Source organism: Phaethon lepturus, unplaced genomic scaffold (assembly GCF_000687285.1).
Source record: "Phaethon lepturus isolate BGI_N335 unplaced genomic scaffold, ASM68728v1 scaffold4787, whole genome shotgun sequence".
NCBI classification, from domain to species: domain Eukaryota; kingdom Metazoa; phylum Chordata; class Aves; order Phaethontiformes; family Phaethontidae; genus Phaethon; species Phaethon lepturus.
In genome coordinates this window covers 17,396-39,798 of record NW_010552369.1, presented here as the reverse complement: position 1 = coordinate 39,798, position 22,403 = coordinate 17,396, and the positions used below count along the sequence as shown (strand labels likewise).

Below are 22,403 nucleotides of genomic sequence, written 5' to 3'. Positions count from 1 at the left end.
TTTAACTATAGCTTTAAACCCTAACTCTATGGTCATAAACTTGGCTTCAATCAATTTATTAAAAACTTGAAGTCAATGCAAGAAAACTCAGGCCTAAAGAGATGGATGCTATTTTTTTAAAGATGTAATATTAATACAGATTATGAAAAAGTTGTACACTAGGGGCTGGGGAAGGATTATTAAGGAGTCCATGGAGAATTGGCAAAAGCAGCTAAAAAAATGGTAACTGTGTGTGTTCCAGAAAAAGCTGGCTGACTTCTGCCTATCACAGCAGTGGTGACCTTGTGTTTCTTCTGTTGATCATTCATTAAGAATGTTGAAAAAAATTATCTCTTACTCCTTTCTGATTTCCAATTTAACTTGATTCTTGGGGTTTTTTCCCTTCATTTGCAGACTTAAGATGTAGAAATTCTCTCATTCTGCCTGAAGAGAGGAAGCGATTCTTCCTCTGACTATTCTGCACCTTCCATGGCTAACTTCAGTTACAGGCAGAGGTTTTCATGCAGTCTCATTAACTGGTAGGACAAATGAGCACAGTCATATACTTGTAGGAAACTGTTGTACCTATTCTCTCAAAAGACAGAGCTCAGTGGCTTTCCCTGACCCTTCTGATTTTACTTACCGAACTGAAAAACATTCCCTAAACTTGTTGCCTTGTCGTCAGATAAGGAATCTCAATTCCTATAGAGGAACTGCTGCAGTGTCAGTTTTGTAAATAGTTTGCCAGCGATTGCAAGGGGGGAGGAAAAAAGATTTGTATTCAAGGTGAGGCCTGACCTGTATCTTAATCTTGTAGTTGCACTAAAATGAATACAGTGCACAGATTGTAGCTGAGAACAATGTACTTGCTACCAAGGATACTTTGAAACTAGTTGCTGAATAGATGACACTCAAGGGTTTTGCTTAACTCACTGCATGTTTTAGAGGTTCATGTAATAGGAATAGCATCTATACTATGGAGTCTGTTTCTGTGCTGAATTTAACAGTTGAAAAATAGATGAGAGGCAATCTGAGGTAATTTTTTCTTAAGATTTCAATTTTCCTCCAAGAATAGGATAAACAGAGCTTGCATTCTCTTTCAGAGTCTAACTAGTCACTTGCACAAAACGCACATTGAAAGAAATACCTAAAAATACCACAGAAAATACTTGGTGGATGCTCTACAGCAGTTGTTGCCAAACATTTTTTGTTCATGCACCTGTCTTGGTAAAAAAATTTTTGAGCATTTACCTTCAATGTTTCACCTATTAAAAATTACATGTATGTACTACTGTACTAACATACTATGTACATTATAAAACATGCACAAAACCAAAAATGAAGCAAGAATAAGATAAAGGTGAAATAGACACTGTATTAAGAAAAGATGTATTTATTAATGGTATAAAAATTTTCTTCCTGCACCCCAATGGGTTAGCTAGTGCACCCCTGGGATGTACACACTCCACTTTGGTGATCACTTTAGAGCACACAGACTCTTCCTAGTGGCTTTGTTGTGATAGTACTTGAAGCTTGAAGAGCTTAGCAAGAACTGGAAGGAAGCTAACTACAGGGATCAGTTAGGGCATTCATCAGAGCTTTGGGAGACTGCCAACTGCTTGCACTTACTGAATTTTTGGCTATTTCCCTAAAGTGTGTGACCATTATAACATTGAAACTAATAGTATTTGTTGTCTGGTAGTAGCAGTCCTTTAGTCTTACAGGCTGTCTGCTGATTTGTTCTTCTAATACAGCAGAACTTAGGTTGAGGGAGCCCAACAGTTCCAAACGATGCTGGAACTGTTTCTATCTTTCTCTCCATAGTGCTCTCTTGAAAATGGTAATTCTCACAAAATGGTAGGATCTTTATCCAGCGTATGTTAGGATCTTTTTATCTAGCATAGGCTGCCAGAGTACTTTTGCTATATTTAATTAGACTGATTGAACACTGTTCTTTCTAATTGAAGCAAAATTAATACATTCTAAAGCTGATTTTAATTATGTATGAAGTGATGGATGGTTGAAACAAGTGTTTAGTAGTATAGCGTGCTCTGGAGTCCTAGCTGGGCATGAGAGCACCCAGCAGTGTCTACAGCTCAGAACTGTTAGTAAATGAAGCATTCTGTACAACATGGTCAGCTGCCTGTTTCAGCCACAAGTATTTTTGCCGCCTTTTTCGTTTTAATATATCATTGCATCTCCCTAATTTGTTTAGCAAATGGTAGGATTGATTTCCAGTTGGTCTTTTTAGAAGGGGTTTGTAGAATTAGGCAGCCTTGGTAACAGACCCAAATTTAAAAAAAAAGTCAGTTACTTTTTTAACTGTGGAAAAACAAACTAAACTATCAGCTTTAATCTCTGAAGCAGGTGCACAAACATAACATCTGTGACTTTCTTCAGTAGTTGAGCTTTGACTAATAAGCTGTTCTTAGGTCAAACTGTGACCTTCCATGGATCTTTCATTAACACTTTCAGAATAGTTTTCTTAACTGTTTCTTAGAAGTAAACACACTTCTATGAGTAGTGGGTGCATATTAGTCAGCAGTTCTGTGAAATAACAAGGCTGTAAGCGATCCCTCCTCTAGTCACATTATCAGTCATCACTGCAACCTCATCTGCCTAACTCAGAAGGAAGTCCCAGAGCTAAGAAGAGTTAAACTAATACTAAACTAGCTTTAGTGCTGTTTTGGAAGCACTATTTTGAAAACAATTATTCAAGTAAAACTTCTTAATAACAAAGCTGGTTCTTTCAGAGAAAATTTAAATGATGCAATAGAAATGAAGCAGGATTATTTACTTTCAAGGGAGAAGAGCAAACATTTAATGAGCTCTACCGTATGTTGCTCAGATGTCTCTTGCCTTTCAATTTAGTAAACCTTTTGCCTTGCATATGAAGTTACAATAAAATTGTTCTTTGATATGTGTGCTTAGATAGTATACCCTATTTATATCTGACCTTGTGTGATCTTTTGTTGTAAAGTCAACCTTCCACAAATTGAAATCACTTAGTAAAGCCTTTACCAAAAAGCTGGAATGGTCTATATCAGGCGTATAGGCTGATTTTAAGCAGACAAAAACAAACACCTTAGGTGGTATAGCTGTTAAAAATAACATCATGTTTGTTACTGCAGTAATAGGTACTGTGTAAATGCTTTGTATATATTAATAGCAGCCCACAAGCTACTGGGTAGGTTAACCCTGTCTTTGTTTTCCCTCCACTCCTGGAGCATGTCTGAATCTCTTGACAAGCTCCGGAGATTGAAGTTGTAGGGCTGGCATTTGATTTTAGATGAAAATTATTTCAGATAATAGAATGTAATTTGTGGGAAACATGGTAAATTCAAATTTGTCTCATAGTTTCAAAATACAAAAGAGCAGCAAGTATCCGTATACGTACTTTTGCTGTATATTGATCTGAAGTGTTGAAGTTCAGAGGTAGAATTTCTTACAACTTATCACAATCAGCCTTATCTGTTAGATTCCTCAAGCTAATAAGCAGTGTGGTCTCTATGAAGAATGCAGCTAGCCTTGTTTTTTCTTATGCCTCATTTGAGTTTTTTCCAAATTGGTTTCTTCTTATGCTGTCTTGGTTGCTGCTTGGAGTGTCTGTTTCATCTGGAGTACTCTCTGCTGTCTCCACTAGTTTTTCTGAAGAGCTCTACACGCTTTCATTTTTGGACCTGTAGGGTACAGCTGCTTACCCACACTGACTGTTCTAGATCCTTTTTAATCTCGTGTCTGCTGGCAGTCAAACTTTGAGCTTTACATCCTCTTCAGTATGCTCAACAGACTATTACCTATTTCTCTGAGTTGCACTGTCAATCTTCTTGTCATCTTAGTTTTGCAGCTTCACTTAAAAGTCTTCACGTTTTTTCTTGATTTTTATTATGCTGTTACAGCTTAAAGTTGATCCTCATCTTTTTACTTATTTGTTCTAATCAAAAGTTAAACTTCAAGTAACAATGTGGAAATTGCTTTCTGGAATCTGGCTTCCAAGATTAGACCTTTCCTTGCAAATACCCACAGTTACTCTGTTACAGTAATAGTCTTCAAAACATGAAGCCAGTAAAGCCTCATGTTTGTAGTTTGTCACTTCAGAAATTATTTACCTATGATACTATGATTCTACCTTTGGTAAGACACTTGCATGAGGATGAAAAGTATGCAAGTTTTGTTTGCTGCCAAATGCTTACAGAAAGTCAGCAGAGTTCTATAAACTTTTGGAGAGTTGGCATTCAGTATTTGTGCAAGTAGTCTTTAACAGCTAACCATAACACACTAAATGGTGTATCTCATGTACAGGGCACTAACTTCTATCAGTTTAAGTACATCTTCTGGTCATAGTGTGGGTCTCCAGCCTGTCAATGCCTTAGCACTGCTATAGGGCATTACACACCCCAGAGTCTCAGAAGCGAGGGATTCATAAATGTAGTAGAAGTTAGTGGTGGCTTTGCTTAGTCATCTGTTTATATTTTGAGCTTTTATTTCAGTTTGAGTTGTGTACTGGAGAGAGGGAGGCCTGTAGCATCTACTTTCAAACCTGGGGAGGAGGCTTGCTTACCTAAATGAGGTGGTATCAGATACTGATAACTGGAAACAGTCACGTTTTTTCTGTGACAATATTGGAGGCTTTCAGTCGAGATGATAGTTCAAACTAACTTGTTCAAAGCACTGTGAGTAGCCCATTTAAGTTACAGGAATAAAGAAAATAAGCGACACCATTCTGCAAAACAATAGTAAAACTGTCATAAATAAGTTTTTCTGATTATCTTCACCCTCCTTTTCACATCTGTTCCTTTAGGTCTATGCCTAATAGCCTTTCTTCTTTACCATTTCTTCTCCTTCTAATCTTTATAGTGAAATATCATATCATAGCCTATTCAGGCAAGATGACTGTTAAACAAGGCTTGTAGCTCTTGAACAGTATCTTAAAGACGAACTAATTTCTCACAGTTCTGAAGAGAGACCTCTATATAAAAGGTTTGAATATGCCATTCAGGCAAAATGAATTGGCATTCTATAAAGAACAATGTTTAATTGTAAGTGGGGTGATATTAATGTAACTTTCTGGTCGCTACTGAAACTGTTCACACTAAAGCTGTTTTGATGACTAAAAACCTTGGGTTCCATAGGCCCTTTTCACTTCATGCATACCTTTTTAAGTACTTCAGTTGGACTGGAACATTCAGACTGTGTAGTAATCTAGAGAATTGATTTGGGTTTAAAAAACAAAGTCCACACTCTTTTCCTCTATTGGACACACAGTTGTGTTGGCATAATTTAAGGAGGAACATCATCTGTGAAACGTTTGATTCTTCCTGGCAACACTAACAAGGTCTTTCTGAAGTGCATTTGTCAACTTAGTACACTAGAGTATTTCAGAACCATGGTACAATATTATAGCTAAACTTATTTTTATTTTTGAGAAAATTACTCATGGAAAGGCTTTTTACTGACTTGTAACATCTCTTGTAGATGAAGAGGGAAATCAAGATGAATCATTGGAGTCAAAGGTGAGGAAATAAGTTTCTAGTCATTCTGTCTTGTGGAGTGAGAGCAAAGGTTTGAAATTCAGAACTATGATTTGATTCCTGTTTTAAACTGTTCTGTAGCTCTTGCTGTCTCATTCATTTCTTCTGTGCATCAGAAGAATTAATGTTGTGTTATGTCTTTGAAATTTTTTTTTTTCAAAGAACTAAGAGTCAACGAGAGCTGATAGAGGTAGCTCAACTGTAGCTCTTGCTGTCTCATTCATTTCTTCTGTGCATCAGAAGAATTAATGTTGTGTTATGTCTTTGAATTTTTTTTTCAAAGAACTAAGAGAGTCAACGAGAGCTGATAGTAGCTCAACTTCCTTTTGATGCTACTGTTTAAACTTAGTATGTTGATTAATCATATCTTTTAAAAGTAACGTGTTTTTGCCCGTTGCTGCTGTTCAGTTTCTAATCTTCTAAATTATTTGGCTGCTTTCCTTCAGTCTTTATCTGCAGAAGACCAGGTAAAGGACCATTCCTCAGGAACTCGAGTGGTAGCAGGTCAGATCTTCCTTGAATCAGGGAAATCAGACTCTCAATCGGAGGATGAAGCGAACTTTCGTAGTCAAGAGGAGGAGAAAGAGAATTTGCTGGAAGAAGTGAACTCTCTAGAAATGTCAAATCTATTAAATAAGGATTTGGAAGAAGTAGAAATACAGAGTCCAGGTAACTGCTCACAGACTTTTGAACAGGTGGCAAGAAAGATGCATCTGAGTAACTTTGGCGTGTGGATGAACAGGAATAGTAATTTTGAACATATGAAATAATTAGTGTCTTAATCTTTCTGGAATGGAATGGTAATTGCTGCCTTTTCCATTAGAAAGTAACATCAAAAAGTTTTCAACTATATTGTGATTGAAATCTGAGTGGTTATTTTTAGGTGCGTTTGAAAGGGTTTCCTATAACTCTTGTTGTTCCCATCTTCCTGGAAAGCTTTCATTATAAAATGGAGAAAGCCCTGATTTCTTCCAATAGGACTCAAGTACACATACAGTGCTGTGTGTGTATACCAACCATAGAAGGAGAAATGGCATCAGTGTTTCAGCCTGCTTGCTGTTTGCCTGGAAAATCAGTTAACAGAGAAGGAACAAACTGTGATGCAAAGACAAGCTTCCTAGGATGGCATTGGGAGCCTTAGGGCAATATCTAAATTGCATGTAAACCTCAGTAAGTTTATAATTTTAAATATAGGTAAAACTTTATGTCCTTGTGCCTATCCCAGGAAATTCAAATATTTTGTTTTTACTACCAATAAAAATAAATTTTATTATGCTTCATTTTGACTTCCAGTTAGTAGTGGATGATAACTAGATGGCACAGTTGAGTACCCTAGCCTGTACAGGAAAAATCCCTTTCACTTGTCCATAGAAAGTAAATCTTAGACAAATACTAATATTACCATGTAACTATATTTTTTAAGGGAAGTCAATCTTCTCAACTCGGGTTCAACTGTCAAAAGAAAGCAGGAGTTATGAAATGGGCTCTGTTATAGGCTAACTTTCAGTGTTTTCTAATTAGCCTTCCTTATTAATGCAGAACTAGTATATAGTTTGTAGAAATTCAGTCATAGCATTAAGTATTGCTGTTAATAGGTGTGGTATTGTACAGGAAAAAGGTTCATAAAATCCCCTGAAGAGCTTGCTGTCACAGAACAGTGAGCTAAGCACCATATTTAGTCAGTGCAGTCTATTTCAAAAGTAAACTTTAAGATACTTTTAATCTCACATCAGAGAGGTGTAACCAGATGACTTGCTCCCTGGCAACTCAGGTTTTTAACTACACCTGTCAAAGTACTGCAAGTGACTTTCAAAGACCATAAATTTAAGTCTTGTGCAGTTCTTGGAACCTCTTGAGCAGTAAATAAGCACTGTGGATGGAAGGATTACTGTTTTTATCCAAAAAGCAATTCTGAAGGAAAAGAAGTTGTATACCAGCAGGAAAAAAACCTGCTGAAGAACAGCTTTACTGGCAAACTTTTTAACTGAACAGGACAAGAATCTGCCTCAGGTGCAGATGCTACATCCCTTGAATGAGCTACTGGTGACAGGACTGCATTAAGGGAGATTAAAGCTTTTCTAAATACAGTTTGGCTCCTGTGTATGGTCATGAGATTGCATGGAAAAAAATAATATTCTTTAAGTTTCCACGTGTATTTTGCAGGATATTTAGCAGAAAAAAATTTCATCTTCAGTAATTTAGAATTAGTACTACTAATGCTTTTAACCTTCTAAGAAAGAAGTTGTCCTGCTGTCTTCTGATTAGTGAGGAGGTCTTGTGTGTAAAAGAAATGGTATTTTTTTAGTTATTTATTTTTTGTGTTGTACGTTTTTGTAATAGTCAAGTTCCATACTGACAGTTTTTGCTGCTAACTGCCCACAAATTTATACAGAGCTGGCAATTCCTACTGCGTTTGTTTTCCTATTTGGAGGAATCTTGCCGTAATGTAACCAGTGCTTATAAGTAATCTATATTTGGATTTCCTGCAGTGTGAAGTATGAGATGAGATATATTGTATTTTATCATTATATTTTGTCCTTATTATACTTTATTCAGACATAGTAAGCCAGGTAAATTGCTACTTGCTTACTCGGTTTGACAACAACGTAATTTATCCTCCGAGTAAATTATTTGCCTCAGTCTGTATTTATCATTCTTTAAGTACATGAGAAAATAACTGTGGTGAGCATTTTATCCTGTGATCACATTGCTGTGTTGCTTTAGGGGTTAGTATTTGTTACTATCTGGGGGGAAAAATTAGCATTACGGTTGAACTTAGAATTAAAAAAAGGCAAGGGGGAGGACAGGGGCAGAGTAATTTCATAACTTTAGTGTACAGCTAACTCTCATGTGGAGCACTGTGTAGATGGTTCATGTCCAGTTGCTTTCAATACAGGAGACATGGTACTAGACAATACAAGTAAAACTTCAAGTTCTTAGGTAGCGTTAATATCCTGGACCTGGAGTTTGTTCAAGTGACAGTGATAAGGTCCCATCAGTTGTAGTTACATGTACCCTTAGCATGAGTGTGTGCATTACTCCGTGTTCGACAGATGTCTAAAGTGATTCCAGGCTAATTACCTCTGGACACATTATTTTTTAATGCAACTTCTGAAGATTACACTTTGCCTTGTGTGTTACGGAATAATTAACTTGAGAGTGGTGTGGTGGAACACCTGCCAAGGAATCAAATTATGACGAGCAATTTGAGCAGGCTAACAAGTCCTGGAGAATTCCTTATGCTTCAAAAAATTAACATGAATTTTTTTAATTAGTATGGTATCTAGGCCTTAGAATTAGCATCTGTAGCCCTAGAAGAAAGAATTAGCTTTCTCTAGAACTACAAGAATTACAAACTTAACTTGAAAAAACACCGTATAATTGACGTTCTCAACTGCATGACTTTGCAAATGTCTTCAAATGAAGCTGAACCCAACAGCTGGATTTAGCTTAGTGAAAGAGAAAAAGCTTTATAAAAGGCTAATTGTAATAATTTCTTTTTCAAAAAATGAAGATAATTCTTAGTCTTCATAGAAGATTGATTTTTATTTTAAAATATTGCAATATTGGAATCGGTAACCTTTGAAGTTCTGGTGCATGAGAAATGCTAAATTGTACTGCTCAAAGTAATTTTGAATGCAACTTAAATATATTGGCAAAGTGAAATAGTTTTCAATGTAAGTATATGCAACAATAGAAAATGACTGGACTCGTAGTGGTTTCATTTATGTCTTTTCTTACAGTTGTATGTTTTAAGTGTACTCCCTGCTGATATTCAAGTACTTTCAGTATCATATTTGGCAATGTGAGCAGTTTTGTCATGATTACGTCTAACCCAGGGGATAAAATGAATATATGCACTGGTATGCACTTTGAGGGTAGTCTTTTGCATGAGGAAGGGAGTGCAGGGAGAGAAAGTGAAAGGAAGGACTGTTTATTTTGGTAGGCAATAAAAGTGTAACTGCAACTTGCTTTCTTCAGTCTAAACAAAAATATTTTCTTTGCTTAGAACTAAGGAATATAAGAAACCACATACCTTCTGTTTCATTTCCTAACTGAAAATAAGAATAATTTTTTTTCCAAGTGCTATTTAGAAAAATAATTGTTTTTTCAGGCTTTTGTAAATTAGAAATTCTACTGAAAACTTGATTAAATGCAGTTCGTAGAAATGAAAACCAACATAGAAGTGCTTTCCTGTACATAGTAGATGACTTTAATTTGTGGAATAAAGGAAAGCTATCTAATTCCTGGGTATGTATTTTCAGTTTTGACAGCTATTGGAGGCACTGCAGATGGTGAGCCTTGCCACTTCCCCTTCTTATTTATGGAGAAGGAGTATGCAGAGTGCACTGCAGATGGGAGGGAAGATGGCAGGCTTTGGTGTGCAACAACCTATGATTACAAGAAAGATCAAAAGTGGGGCTTTTGTGAAAGTAAGTAACCCAATGTCTTGTTCTTGTCCAAGGAGTGCTTTCTTAGGCTAGAGTTTTTAGTCCTCTTAATGCCGTTTATTTCAGGGTCTAGAAGTCCCTGTCATATATTAATGGTCACTTTATACCATGATGTACAAGTAATCATAAAGGCAAAGTTCTCATGATGGAAAAGATTAGAATACAAACGCCACTTCCAAAGCTATTTGGGAAATCTTGCCATGGAGGCATCTATAAAACTCTTACGTTCTGAGGCTGTAGGAGTATAGGGGTTTGACAGTGTTTCCCATTATACTCAGTGATTTGTTGCACAAAGGCAACCCTTCTCTAAGAAGCATCCTCCTGAAGGAGGAACCTTTCTTCCTTGCACAGCTTGCTTTGGAGCAATGAAAAGAATATTTTAACAGCAAACTGAGACATGAGAGACATCACATAAGAAGAAACTGTCTACCAAGATATCCAACAAGTCCTTTAGACAGCTTTTTATAATCACTTGGGTTGTTTATTGGTCTTCAGAAACATATTTCTGTCTGTATTTTCCCTTTAGAACCAGTAGGAATTTTGAGAGAATAGTCTTGAGCTGTGTAATTGGAGCTCTTAATGTACTCTTCTTTTTGTTTTGTTTGTTTTTTTGTTTTGTTTTTTAGCTGAAGAGCAATCTAATAAGAGAAGGCAGATGCAAGAAGCTGAGGATGTTTATCAGACTGGAATGAAAATCCTTAATGAAAGCAGTAAAAAGGCTCAGAAGAAAGAGTAAGTCTATCTCCTCCAGCCCCACAAGAGTGTGATGATGTGGCTGGTCACTCTCGCTTAACTGAAAAGTAACTTAAGTGAGATACCCTGAGACTTTGCACTTCATTGGACTTGGCATCAAACTATGCAGTGATAGTCCTGAAAATAAATAGTAATTTCAGGGTATTTAGTGAAACAAATGTATGCCTACTTTCTTCTGAATCCACTAAAAATTGTATACAATTAATTTCTGAAGAGTGGATGTTGTCAAAACATTGACTTAATGCAAGATGGTACTGCAGTTCTCTAGCTATAATTTATATATGGCAACTGCTGAGGAAAAAAAACTGAGAATATGATATAAGATAATTATCCTTTTCCAAATGTTTCTTACGATCTGGTTCTATTCTGCTTCAAAGATTAAGTGGGAAAAATCAGCATTTCTTGTCCTGTTCCATTTTTGTTTCTGCTTTCTCATGTTCTTAGTCACCATAAACTTCAACAAATTGTTAAAACTCTAATAATTAACATTGTATGAGAGAAGAGTAAAGCTTGTAGATGAAAACAGAAAGAAAAAAAGAAATGAGTGTTCTCTTCATTTTGGTCTGTTTACTTTCTACTGTGTGTATATCCAATTACTGATGAAATAGTTGTCAGCTTACCACTATAAGTAAGAATATTTATGTTAATTTATAACTCCCTGGTACTCATGTTGTCAGCTTCATCAGTAAGTGGTAACTTCATGCTGCTGATGAACATGGTAACAGTGCTCACATAATAAACTTGTTCAAGGAGATAAGGGAGTGTATTTCTACTTTATGAATCAGGAAAACTGAAGCACAGCTAGAGGTTATCCATCACACATTGGCGAAGACAAAGAGAGACGGTATCTGTTAAATTCTGGCTAGTACTCTTTTGTGTAAAATAGTGCAGGAATTATAAAACAATATTAGACCTTAGTTCTCTAGAAGACCTTACACTTTCTTAGAAGACGAAATTATGTGAGGAACCAGGTGTGCCTCAGCCTGTCCTAAAGAAAGAAAACAAGTCTGAGAATAGAAAGGAGGAGAGGTGAAGAAAAATCTTGGAATGCTATCAAAGATCCGGGGGAAATCAAGCTGAAGCATGCTTGATGGTACTGTGTTATGATGTTTAAGGTTACAGTGTTTTAAATTGCTGTGACACCAGCAGCTGTGAAATTACTTTGGAGGACTACTGTAAATTCTGAGGCTGAAATAGAAAGGGGAGTTTCCAAAGAACTTTCTCATTGTTAGCGTGACTGTTTCATCACTAAATTGATCATGTATGTAGCTGTCTTGGACCCAACACTTCGTGTTTCGTTGGAATGATTTTGTACTCAACAAATCTAAGAGATTCCATAGTCTTTTTCAGGCTGCTTCTATCATGATCTATGAAGCTGTCAGAGTAGCGGTCCTACTAGATACTTAGTACAGGACTTAAAATGATTGCTACAAAAACGTGATCATTTGACCTTAAATGTTTTGTATAACTTACAGGGGAGGAAATGCATGCTGCTTTGCATATGGAGTAGTGAACTTCACAATCCAGTGTGTCTATTAGCTGGATCATATGAGTTGTTGCAAAGATTGACACGGGAACAAGTGACTCTAGGTAGATGCATTTGTAGCAAATAGATGCTAAAACAGAGGAACAACCCCCTTCCCCAGAATCTTCGGGTTTATGAATGGAATCTGTTTTTTTGTGTCAAGGTGACTAAGCAATTGTTTTCTTTTAAGAGCATATCAATATCTTCTGAAAGCAGCTGACATGAATCATACCAAGGCAATGGAGAAAGTGTCTTACGCTTTGTTGTTTGGGGATTACCTGAAGCAGAACATCCAGTCATCAAAAGAACTATTTGAAAAACTAACAGAAGAAGGTTCTCCTAAAGGACAAATGGTATGTGTATACTTAGACTCTACAGGAGTTTTTCATAGGTTTATAAATAGAACAAGTACAATCTATAAAACTAAGGTGGCTTTATAGATTGTTCTTGCATCTGTAATAGAAGGAGAACAGTAAGTGGTATCTACCTGGTTAAAAAAGACAGCAGATGGAGTGCTGCTTTTTAAAATTGTTTGGAAATTTGATGTAAAACGTTTGGTTCAGGCTCTGATTCAGGAAATGTATTTTATTAATGCTTGCTTAAGCATTTCCTAATCCTGACGACTTATTGCCTTTACCTTCTTAAATTTCACTAGTAACTTGCTTTGGTTCAAAGATTGTCCCCCAAATGCTTCTGCTTTACCTGGCTTCTGCATGCTGCTAGTGTTACTGAGGGTGCAGTAACAAACGGCACCTGCACCCTCAAGGTTAACACATGGAAACAGATCTTCTCTTTGAATTTAAAAAAAAAAAAAAAACAAAACAAAACACAAAACATTAAACTACCAGTGACATAGTATAGTGGTGGACTTTTCATTTAATTTCTTATCTGTTATATGACTGAATAGATTAGATGTACAAGTCAAAAAACAGGTAGATACAGGTGACTCCAGTCAACAAATCTCTGAAACTGTTACTTTTTTTTTTTCTTGTGGTTTGTGTGGGATGTTGTGGCTTTTCATCTGCAGTTCTATCTTTGAGATAGGTAGATGTACACACACACAAGTTTATAAACTAGCAAGTTACAAACTCCCAGGAAAGCTGTTTAGTGGGATGGGACTCACTTTGTGAGTGGCCTTTGAACAGGCCCTTATAGAATTGTTCATGTATAATTGTTCACATGTAATGTCATAAAATGTGGGTGCTATCTATTTTAATGTCTTGATATCTGCATATGCTTATTGTTTAGTTCTCTGTTTTCTTTTGAAAGTGTCAGCTTCTTTGGGAATTACACAGTTTTTTAGTTCTTTGACTACCAAGTCTTCTGCTGTTCTCTGTTTAATGTTGGAGTGCTGAATTATCATAGGAAGTAGGAACATGTTTTCCCTAGAGACTTTGTATCTCAATGAAGACCTTGACTTTTATCAATCTAGAATTTGATACTGTCTGCATGAGGTGATTTTTCTTTTTTGGTGTGTTTTCAGAATTGCCTAGAATAGTCTTAGAACACGGTGCATATACCTTTATATACATATATACTGTTATCTTCTGTGCTACCAGTTTCTTCTCTGAGCCACACAGCTGTAACAGGTGTTATAGATAGAGCAGTAATTATGTAAATTTTTAGAGTAAAAATAACTTTTGAAAAACCTCAGCCAAACATCTCTGTGAATTCTAACTGCTTATATTTATACTCATAAATGCAACTAACCCCTGGCAAAACTCAGATGCAGAATAGTAAATTCATAGGGCCTGTTAGACAGTAAATCAAACAGTAAAACTCTTCTAGAAAAGGTCATGGTTCATGTATGTTTGCACTGGTATATGAGACAAATAGGATGCATGAATAACCTGATAGATATTGCTGATACTCACTTGAGGGTCTTTAAACTGGGATACTTTTACTATCCAGGACCTTTGGATCTACATTTGGCATTCAGGGAAGTATTAGTTTCTTCCTTGCATTTGATCCACTAGACTGCATTCTGGTGAGATGTATTCATGTTAGTGCTAGGCAACTGAATAATTTAGAAATTATTTATTTTAAAAGGGGCAGGGAAGGGCCTAGATATAGGAGGTACCAAAGTGAAGGTAGAACCTGGCATATCCTTTGTAGCTTTTTTATAGTTATGTGTTCCAGGAAAACTGGTCCTGGATTTTTCAGAGGATGTGCTGACAAACTTTATTTCATTTCTAGGCTCTTGGATTTCTGTATGCATCTGGTCTAGGAGTCAATTCTAGTCAAGCTAAGGTAACTTAGAAATCTTCACTGTGTGCTCTTGTATTTTATCTTGGAGGCAGATGTTAAATAACTGCTGATTTTGTTTTAAGGCCTTGGTGTATTACACTTTTGGAGCTTTAGGAGGAAATCTGATCGCCCATATGATCTTGGTAAGTAAGATAGTTAATAACTTCACACATACGAGAACTTTTTTTGTACTCTTAAAAATTTAAGGTAAGCTTTGCATTCATGTGAATACACTGTCCAAATATTAGATCATGCATGCATTCGGTGGGCAATAGTATCTTCCCTGTTATTCCTTGTGAACTGAAGGAAAAGTCTGCTCATTTTAAGCTGTATACCACTGTGCATTTAGATGGACATGTTTACATCTCTTGACATAAAGCAGAAGTGTCAGACTTTTGATTTTTGTAGGCTAATGAGAACTGTGAAAGCCCTTTAGAGAAGATGCTGTTTTAATCAGTGTTGTGAGGTTTAAGACAAATAAAGTGCAACATGTGTAAGTGAACGGCTTTAGGCATAAGTATTGTTCTACTTACTTGCTTTTTCCTGAGTAATACCTGAAGTATATTGGCTAAGCTTAACCCTGAACGGTATCAGTCAGTTGCTTTTCATGGAGACACAATGGACTTGTGGCCTTTGTTTTGTCTATTGTCTTGTCAAATCTTGCTCAAGTAATGTGAAAAAAGTTTGTAACCTGGCAAGCAGTATGTTGTCAAATAACCTATAGTCCCATGTTTTTGTATTTTCCTTTCTAGGGTTACCGGTACTGGGCTGGGATAGGAGTTCTTCAAAGTTGTGAATCTGCTCTCACTCACTACCGACTCGTAGCTAATCACGGTAAAACTTTTCACTAGGCTAATGTTCTTAACTTTCTATGTGTTTCTATGTCATTCACCTAGAAGGTACTAGAAGTACTATCAAGACTAATAGTACAAAAATAGAGAATTCCTGCTATTAAACAAGTTACCTGTTTGGCTTTGAATCATGATATGCTATTTTTATCTCTATCTATTGAAGTATTTTTAATTCAGAGAGACTGTCAAAGTAATTCATTCTGAGTAACAGTTTGAAGCTCTGTAGAGATCTGTGTTTGCTAAGTTGCAGTGTAATATTTGTATTGAACAAAACAGTCTGAAAATTCCTTATGTGTTTTCCAGTTGCTAGTGACATTTCTTTGACTGGTGGCACAGTGGTTCAGCGAATTCGCTTAGCAGATGAAGTAGAAAATCCAGGAATGGCAAGTGGGATGCTAGAAGAAGACTTGATTCAGTATTACCAGTTTTTAGCAGAGAAAGGAGATGTACAAGCACAGGTAAGGCTAACTTCACCTTATGACATGCAGAGGTTTTCAAGAATTACAGGAAGAGTTTTATGAAATCTGGAAAGATGATGGATCTTTAGTTTGCTATTCCTTCTAAATCAACCTGGTTGCTATTTCCTGATTAGTTTTTTATGAGAAGAGGCTTATATTTTAGTGTGTTTGAGGTAGAACTTGGACAGAAAATGAAAATTTTTGTGGAAAATAGGTCCAAAGTATTACAACTTTAGTATCTTAGGAAAGAGGATCTTGGCTTTCAGTAAAATCAGGCTAGTTTAAGGATAGCTTTAGATGTTGTGGAGGAAGCCTTGATCAAAAGAACTGGCCTTGACAGGGGACCCAATTTCTCACTGCTTCTGCTCTACATGATTTCTGCATGCTGCAGGCTAGACCTCTTCTACACACAGTGCAGGAAAGGAGGACACTAATATAGGCAAATTGTCACAATTCAACTTGGTCATATATGGTTTAAGAATTAGATAGGCAGAATTCAAATGAATTATGATTATTCTGTATCTAGGACAGTCACATCACTTTTATCTAGGATAAATTTCTGCTTAGGCTAATGTGAAAAAATAGGACTGTACTGTAGTTATTGAAGCAAATCTGTGCCTTCAGACTTTGTGGCATCTTTTAACTCTGGTATGGTCCATCTTCATGCACATAATTAGCTCACTGGTGTCTGCATTGCTAGAAGAAACTCTCTAGGGAAAAGTGACTTATTTGCAATATGGAATTTAATTTTAGGTTGGCCTTGGACAGTTGCACTTGCATGGAGGAAGAGGAGTAGAGCAAAATCATCAGGTACCCTTTCTGTATATCTCTCCCCCATGTTACACTTGGCACCAGAGGAGAAACTATAGCTGAGATCAGTGAAGCAAAAGTGTTTAAGTACCACCATAAGGTATTTAACGACTTCCATAGATTTGTTCAATAAAACTTAACGCATTCAATAGAACTGAAGGAAGTAAGATTTACCTGTGTAGCTTCTGCGTAGTAGCAGTTGTAGTATTTTTTTTTCCTCTACTTTTTGGAATACGCTGTTGAGAGGGAATACAGCTCAATATTCCAATTATAAGTGGGGATCCTTGTTGCAGAGATAAGTGGGACAGATAACTCTTCTCCCCAGAAGAACTTTGTAACTTAGCAAACAACCTACTCACCTCTGTTCCATTTGCAAGAAAAGGTACTCAAATCATAGTCATGGTGGCTAAAATACTGGTTTCCTTCCCTACAGCGAGCATTTGAGTACTTCAATCAAGCAGCTAATGCTGGCAATTCACATGCCATGGCCTTTCTAGGAAAGGTAAGATATGGACATTCTCAAAAGTAACTAAATTGACTACCTTTCAATGAAAAGTAACAAATATTTCCTACTTTCTGATATCAGGAAGTCTAAAACTTGAATGCTGGAATCTAAGTACTTCTGTTTTGCCGCTGTTTTGAATTGTCCTGCAAGATTTGAGTGTCATAGTCTATTAGGTCTAGTCTAAATTCTCTACTTGCTCCTTTACTTTAGGAACTTTTGTTTTTTCTAAATGGTGCTTGAACTTGATTTTTTTTCAAAAATTAAACACTTAAATACCTAAATGCCCTTTTTCTGGGGTGAAGCTCAAAACTCCAAATAGGCCACTGTGCTCTTCCATACAGTGTGCAGGGAAAGGCTAAACTTCTCAAAATTTTGCTTAGTGGGAAGTAGTAAGTTCAAGAAGGAAAAGGGGAAGACGTCTGTATACTTACTCTATGTAGAGACTGAGGCATCCGAGTCTGTCTGCAGCTTGGGCCATTGTATGAGTTTTCTCAGATTTAAGTCAATTTTTTTAATCTATAAACATGATTGACAAGCTGCTATTGGCGATGTTAGTGTGCTACTGCTTAGAAAGGTATTTGGGTCACTTGCCTGTAACCCAGATCTCAGGCTTCCCTCACCCTGTGAGGAGCTAAATCCTTATTACTGTGTTTGAGTAGCCTCTAAGGTTAGGCTGCTGTAAGCAGCAGCTCTAGCTCATCTTTTTCAGGCTGTCACTGCAGTAGAGGATGCAAAATTCATGTGCTTAGAAAGAGCATGAAAAAAAATGCATAATGTGCTGGTCAAGGTTCCTGACAGGAAAAATTGCATTGCTGCTTTCTCTACTGCCTTGAATATTTTGCATCTAATAAATGCTGAAGTGAACAGGGTTTAGTTACCAATTTTTGCTTTGATTTCAAGAAGCATTTTAACGGCTGATATAGTTTGGCTTCCACTGGTCTTACTAGATCTGTGCCTGATTATGTGTTCTTCACTGCACACTGGTAGAACTTAAAAATGAAGGGTATTTTCATGCAAACTTTTTAATTTTATGGGCAGTTCATTCTCCATTAGAAAGTTAAACCCTCCGAATCTGAATTTTACAGCATAGAGAAGTGTTTTCTGCATCTAGGCAAGTGTTTTAATGATTATTCAGTAATGCAATAGCCAGAATAGTCTAATAATACAGTAGACTCCCTCTCATATTCAAACTAAAGATGCTCCATGCTAAACTGACTTTTTCAGCTGTTCTTCAATAATGCCTTTCTCTTTCAGATGTACTCAGAAGGAAGTGATGTTGTACCTCAGAGTAATGAAACAGCTCTTCAGTATTTCAAGAAAGCTGCTGATATGGTATGATTATCTGTAAGCTAGAAATACTGCGTATGCACTAAAAAGTTGATTAGCTTGGAAATGTTGTAAATGCTTTTGTGCACTTCCATGTGCATACACCTGCTCCCAGCTTCCGTCACAGATTAGCCCATAATTAAACCTTGCTTGTCTAAGATGTCAGAAACTGCCTCTAGTGCTGGTCATGGTGCTTCACAAAGCTGTGTTCAGCACAAGGAGTCTAACTCTCATGAATGCTGGCATCAGTATGAAATACTGTCCACCTAATTAGCCTGCAATTCTGTTAAGTGTTAATTTTCATTAATCCAAAGTTGTCTTGTCATAGAAATTTGCAGTGCACTGATACTATGTTATTTTGGTTCTGGTTTGTGGTCAGTGAATAGATAACATTTTTTGGTTTTGTACCTTTCATCTCATTGGAATGTTTGGGTTTTGGATGTTAATACCTCATGTCTGTCTTTTGACCTATCCCTTTCTTTACAGAAATGTTTTCCTGTGTTTTCAGGGTAATCCAGTTGGACAGAGTGGATTAGGAATGGCTTACCTCTATGGAAGAGGTGTTCCAGTGGTAAGCTTTTGACAGTCGTCTTTCTAATCATAGGTGATTGTGTAACCTTGTTGTCAACAAACTTTTTTTCTGGAGGGAATTACTGTAGAAGACTTAATTGTAGAGATTTCTGTTACACTGAAGACTCCATGAGGAAATCTGTAATAGAAAAAAAATGCGCTATGGAGTTATCGTCTATGAAACCTGCTGAGTTCCCTCTAATAAGTTCGAAAGTGTTGCTGAAGCTATTAGAAATGCATAGCAGTGTGAATTTTTAGCAGGAGTTTTGAACTTAGCTCTAATTTTCTTGTGGAATAAATCCTAACTGTCCCCGTTTTGTGTCTCTTCTGAGAGTGGAGGAACACTTTGAAACTTTTAATTAGTTCATTTGCCTTGTTGCTTTTCCCCCAAGAATGTTTTTTGCCAAAAGTTTTATATTTAGCTATGCAAACAGATATTCAAACGTTGAATTAGTCTGAAGTTGAGGAAATGAGTTAAATAATTGTTCTAGAAACAGAACAAGGCATGTGTTCTGTTAAACATAACTATTCATAGCAATGTTACATGTGGATGCTAGCTTTGAGATAGCTATAGACTTAAGATATGCTTATATTACTGTAGGCTATTTCATTTTTTGTTTATTTCCAAATTTTGACCGGGTGAATATTTTTGCACTAGACCATCTTGCTGTAATTTTTCTGTAATATAGATCTGCCCATGCACTTGTGCCCGTGTGCACACATATTCTTTCTTTATTTAAATTGTGGTGTATTGCAAGGTTGTAATGACTGTAGTAAATCTTCCTGCAGAACTATGAGCTAGCACTGAAGTATTTCCAGAAGGCTGCAGAACAGGGATGGGTTGATGGACAACTTCAACTAGGTTCCATGTATTACAGTAAGTGGCATCAAAATGATGACTTGCTGGGTCTAAGCATCTGCCCTTTCAGTAACTGTTCACTAGGTGGCATTAGAAGTGTACATATACTGCATGTAGAATGGTCTTACTGCATTGACTTTATATTTTAATTTGTTGTCTTTTTTTTCCCTAATGTTTTCACAAAATCTTTCTTAAATATTTTTTAAAGAGTAAGTACATACATTATTTCATACAACTCTGCTTTTCAGGAGGAGTGAATAATAATTACTTATTCTTTCTTTTAGATGGCATTGGAGTCAAGAGAGACTATAAGCAAGCTTTGAAGTATTTTAACTTGGCCTCCCAGGGTGGCCACATTCTGGCGTTTTATAATCTCGCTCAGATGCATGCTACTGGCACTGGAGTGATGCGATCTTGTCATACTGCTGTTGAAGTAAGGACACCCATTTATAAAGGTCAAATTGTACTGACTTGCAAAAGGTTGGATATAAGCATGTCAGCTTATATAGGAAATTTGTCTCAACTGAAATTCAGTGATTACTGAAGAGCCAAGGCTAGCAAAAGGAAAAGTGATATATTATCCAATTCCTTTGTATCTCATGAGAAAAATCTGTATTTTTTTATGTTGATATGGCAAATTTGTAATTGCTTTATTAACTCTGAAGAAAATCAAAAGAATATAATACAAAGCAAACACCAGTGTTTTCGAAGTACTGAATTCTTCATTTAGACATGGGTTTAAGCATAACAAAAAAGCTGATGTTAAGAATAATTCTGAGTAAGCATCTGAATCTTGGCATGTATTTGCATAGTAACCTGTATCTTAAAGTAAGCCTGTCTTAAGCAGTGAGCTTGTCTATCAAGGTTTTCCTGTGAAATGTAAATATTTTGAATGGACATTTGAATGTTAAACATTTACCTCCTGCAAAACCTAAATTTCTGAACTTCCTGACAACCAGTCTTCTACACCCCCTCCCTTTTTTTTTTTCTCTGCAGTTGTTTAAGAACGTATGTGAACGGGGACGTTGGTCTGAAAGACTGATGACCGCCTACAACAGCTATAAAGATGGTGATTCAAATTCTGCTGTGGTTCAGTATCTTCTTTTGGCAGAACAAGGCTACGAAGTTGCACAAAGCAATGCTGCTTTCATACTTGATCAGAGTAAGGACCTGAATTTGTACTGGAGTTTTTTTTTTGGAGTTGGCCTGCAGTAGCCCATTTAGTAGAACGCTAGAATGCTTGAAAATAGAATTACATAGCTCTTGTTCAGTTAGAACTTCAGTGAGACACTTTTTTCCCTCTCTTCACGCTGGAAAGCAGTCAGTTTTTCTTTTCAACTCTAAGGATAGCTTACTGGCCTAGAAGTTAGAATATGCTTAAATTCTGACTTAGAAGATTTAAAAATGGGATAGTGAGAGAATGCTTTAGAAACTTGCACAGTGCCGAAAATTCGCTTCCCTGGACTTCTAAAACACAGCCTTAACATTTTATTTTTAAATCTATAAAGTAGGAATTGCATTAGTTAAACTATTCTCCTTTACTATGCATGCAAGCTTCAGTTTCCTTTGTTCTTTATCTTGTAATGTCTTTTCTCAGCACTTTTTTTTCAGATTTTTTGGTAACTTACATTACTCTTGAAGCATGGATGAAGAGCTGGGCAGTTGATTCTGTTAGATATGAAATAACTTGTCCTAGGTCTTTTATTGCAACTCAGTAGCTAGAATTCTATGTCCCTGCTCATTGCAGAGGGGGTTGGACCTTTAAAGGTGCCTTCCAACCCGAAGAATTCTATGATTCCATGAACATGGATTTCTTAGACTTTGAGGTCATAGTGGAATAATGGAAGTACAAGTGACAAATCTTTCCAGAAACTACAAAATCCAGTATTTTAAACTTTATGGTTCTCAAATCCAGGAATCTGGATCTTTCATTACCAGCTTTAGGACTATTATATCTTAACATAAAAATCAACTTTTGGTGGCTGATAGGCTAATCTAACATCTTAATTTCCAGTTAATGTTTTTCAAAGGTGCCTTAGTGACTTATCTTTAGATAAGCTACAGCAATGATAGTCTTGGCTGCAAGTGCATGCTTGCAAAGAAATAGCTTCTTTCCCTGGGTTAAAAGTCTGATTGTCATCACTCAGATATATCTGCATCTCAACTGGAGATGAATTTAAAATTATTTTATACACTTTATAGAGAAGAATCTGTATGTCAACTGTGAGATAGTATAGCTGAAACCATACTTACACTAGAAGTGAAGAAAGTTACAAATCCTTTGAACTGTCTGAACTCTGATACTTCAGCAACCCTCAATTTATGACACGGACAAGTAAAATAACTTCTGAAGTAGTTATAGCAGTGCTGTGTAAAGTATGCGGTCTCTGGCAGGTTAAGGAGTTTAAGCTTTTGGTTTACTTGACTAATCATGTTTTTTAGATGGTCAAACTAAAATAGCTTATACTTTAGCCTTTGAGTGCACCTTTGTCAGAGCCTGAATTTTGTACTCTTAAGTCTTGCACCTTCTGGCATTCC

The 22,403-nt window shown here is 36.5% G+C and overlaps 1 protein-coding gene across 1 annotated transcript in view; it reads left to right on the top strand.

Annotated features, from left to right (window-relative positions):
• Positions 1-5,454: 5,454 nt before the first annotated feature.
• SEL1L (sel-1 suppressor of lin-12-like (C. elegans)) overlaps positions 5,455-22,403 on the top strand; it is a gene marked incomplete at its 5' end in the record, with an annotated part of 23,479 nt that continues 6,530 nt past the window's right edge. Inside the window, 16 exons of the mRNA XM_010291180.1 lie at positions 5,455-5,492; positions 5,957-6,179; positions 9,776-9,943; positions 10,588-10,693; positions 12,430-12,592; positions 14,436-14,489; positions 14,570-14,629; positions 15,239-15,320; positions 15,641-15,795; positions 16,549-16,605; positions 17,039-17,107; positions 18,365-18,442; positions 18,945-19,007; positions 19,796-19,883; positions 20,150-20,298; positions 20,862-21,027. Coding sequence (XP_010289482.1) covers positions 5,455-5,492; positions 5,957-6,179; positions 9,776-9,943; positions 10,588-10,693; positions 12,430-12,592; positions 14,436-14,489; positions 14,570-14,629; positions 15,239-15,320; positions 15,641-15,795; positions 16,549-16,605; positions 17,039-17,107; positions 18,365-18,442; positions 18,945-19,007; positions 19,796-19,883; positions 20,150-20,298; positions 20,862-21,027 — 1,719 coding nt within the window. The remainder of the gene's footprint in view (positions 5,493-5,956; positions 6,180-9,775; positions 9,944-10,587; positions 10,694-12,429; positions 12,593-14,435; positions 14,490-14,569; positions 14,630-15,238; positions 15,321-15,640; positions 15,796-16,548; positions 16,606-17,038; positions 17,108-18,364; positions 18,443-18,944; positions 19,008-19,795; positions 19,884-20,149; positions 20,299-20,861; positions 21,028-22,403) is intronic.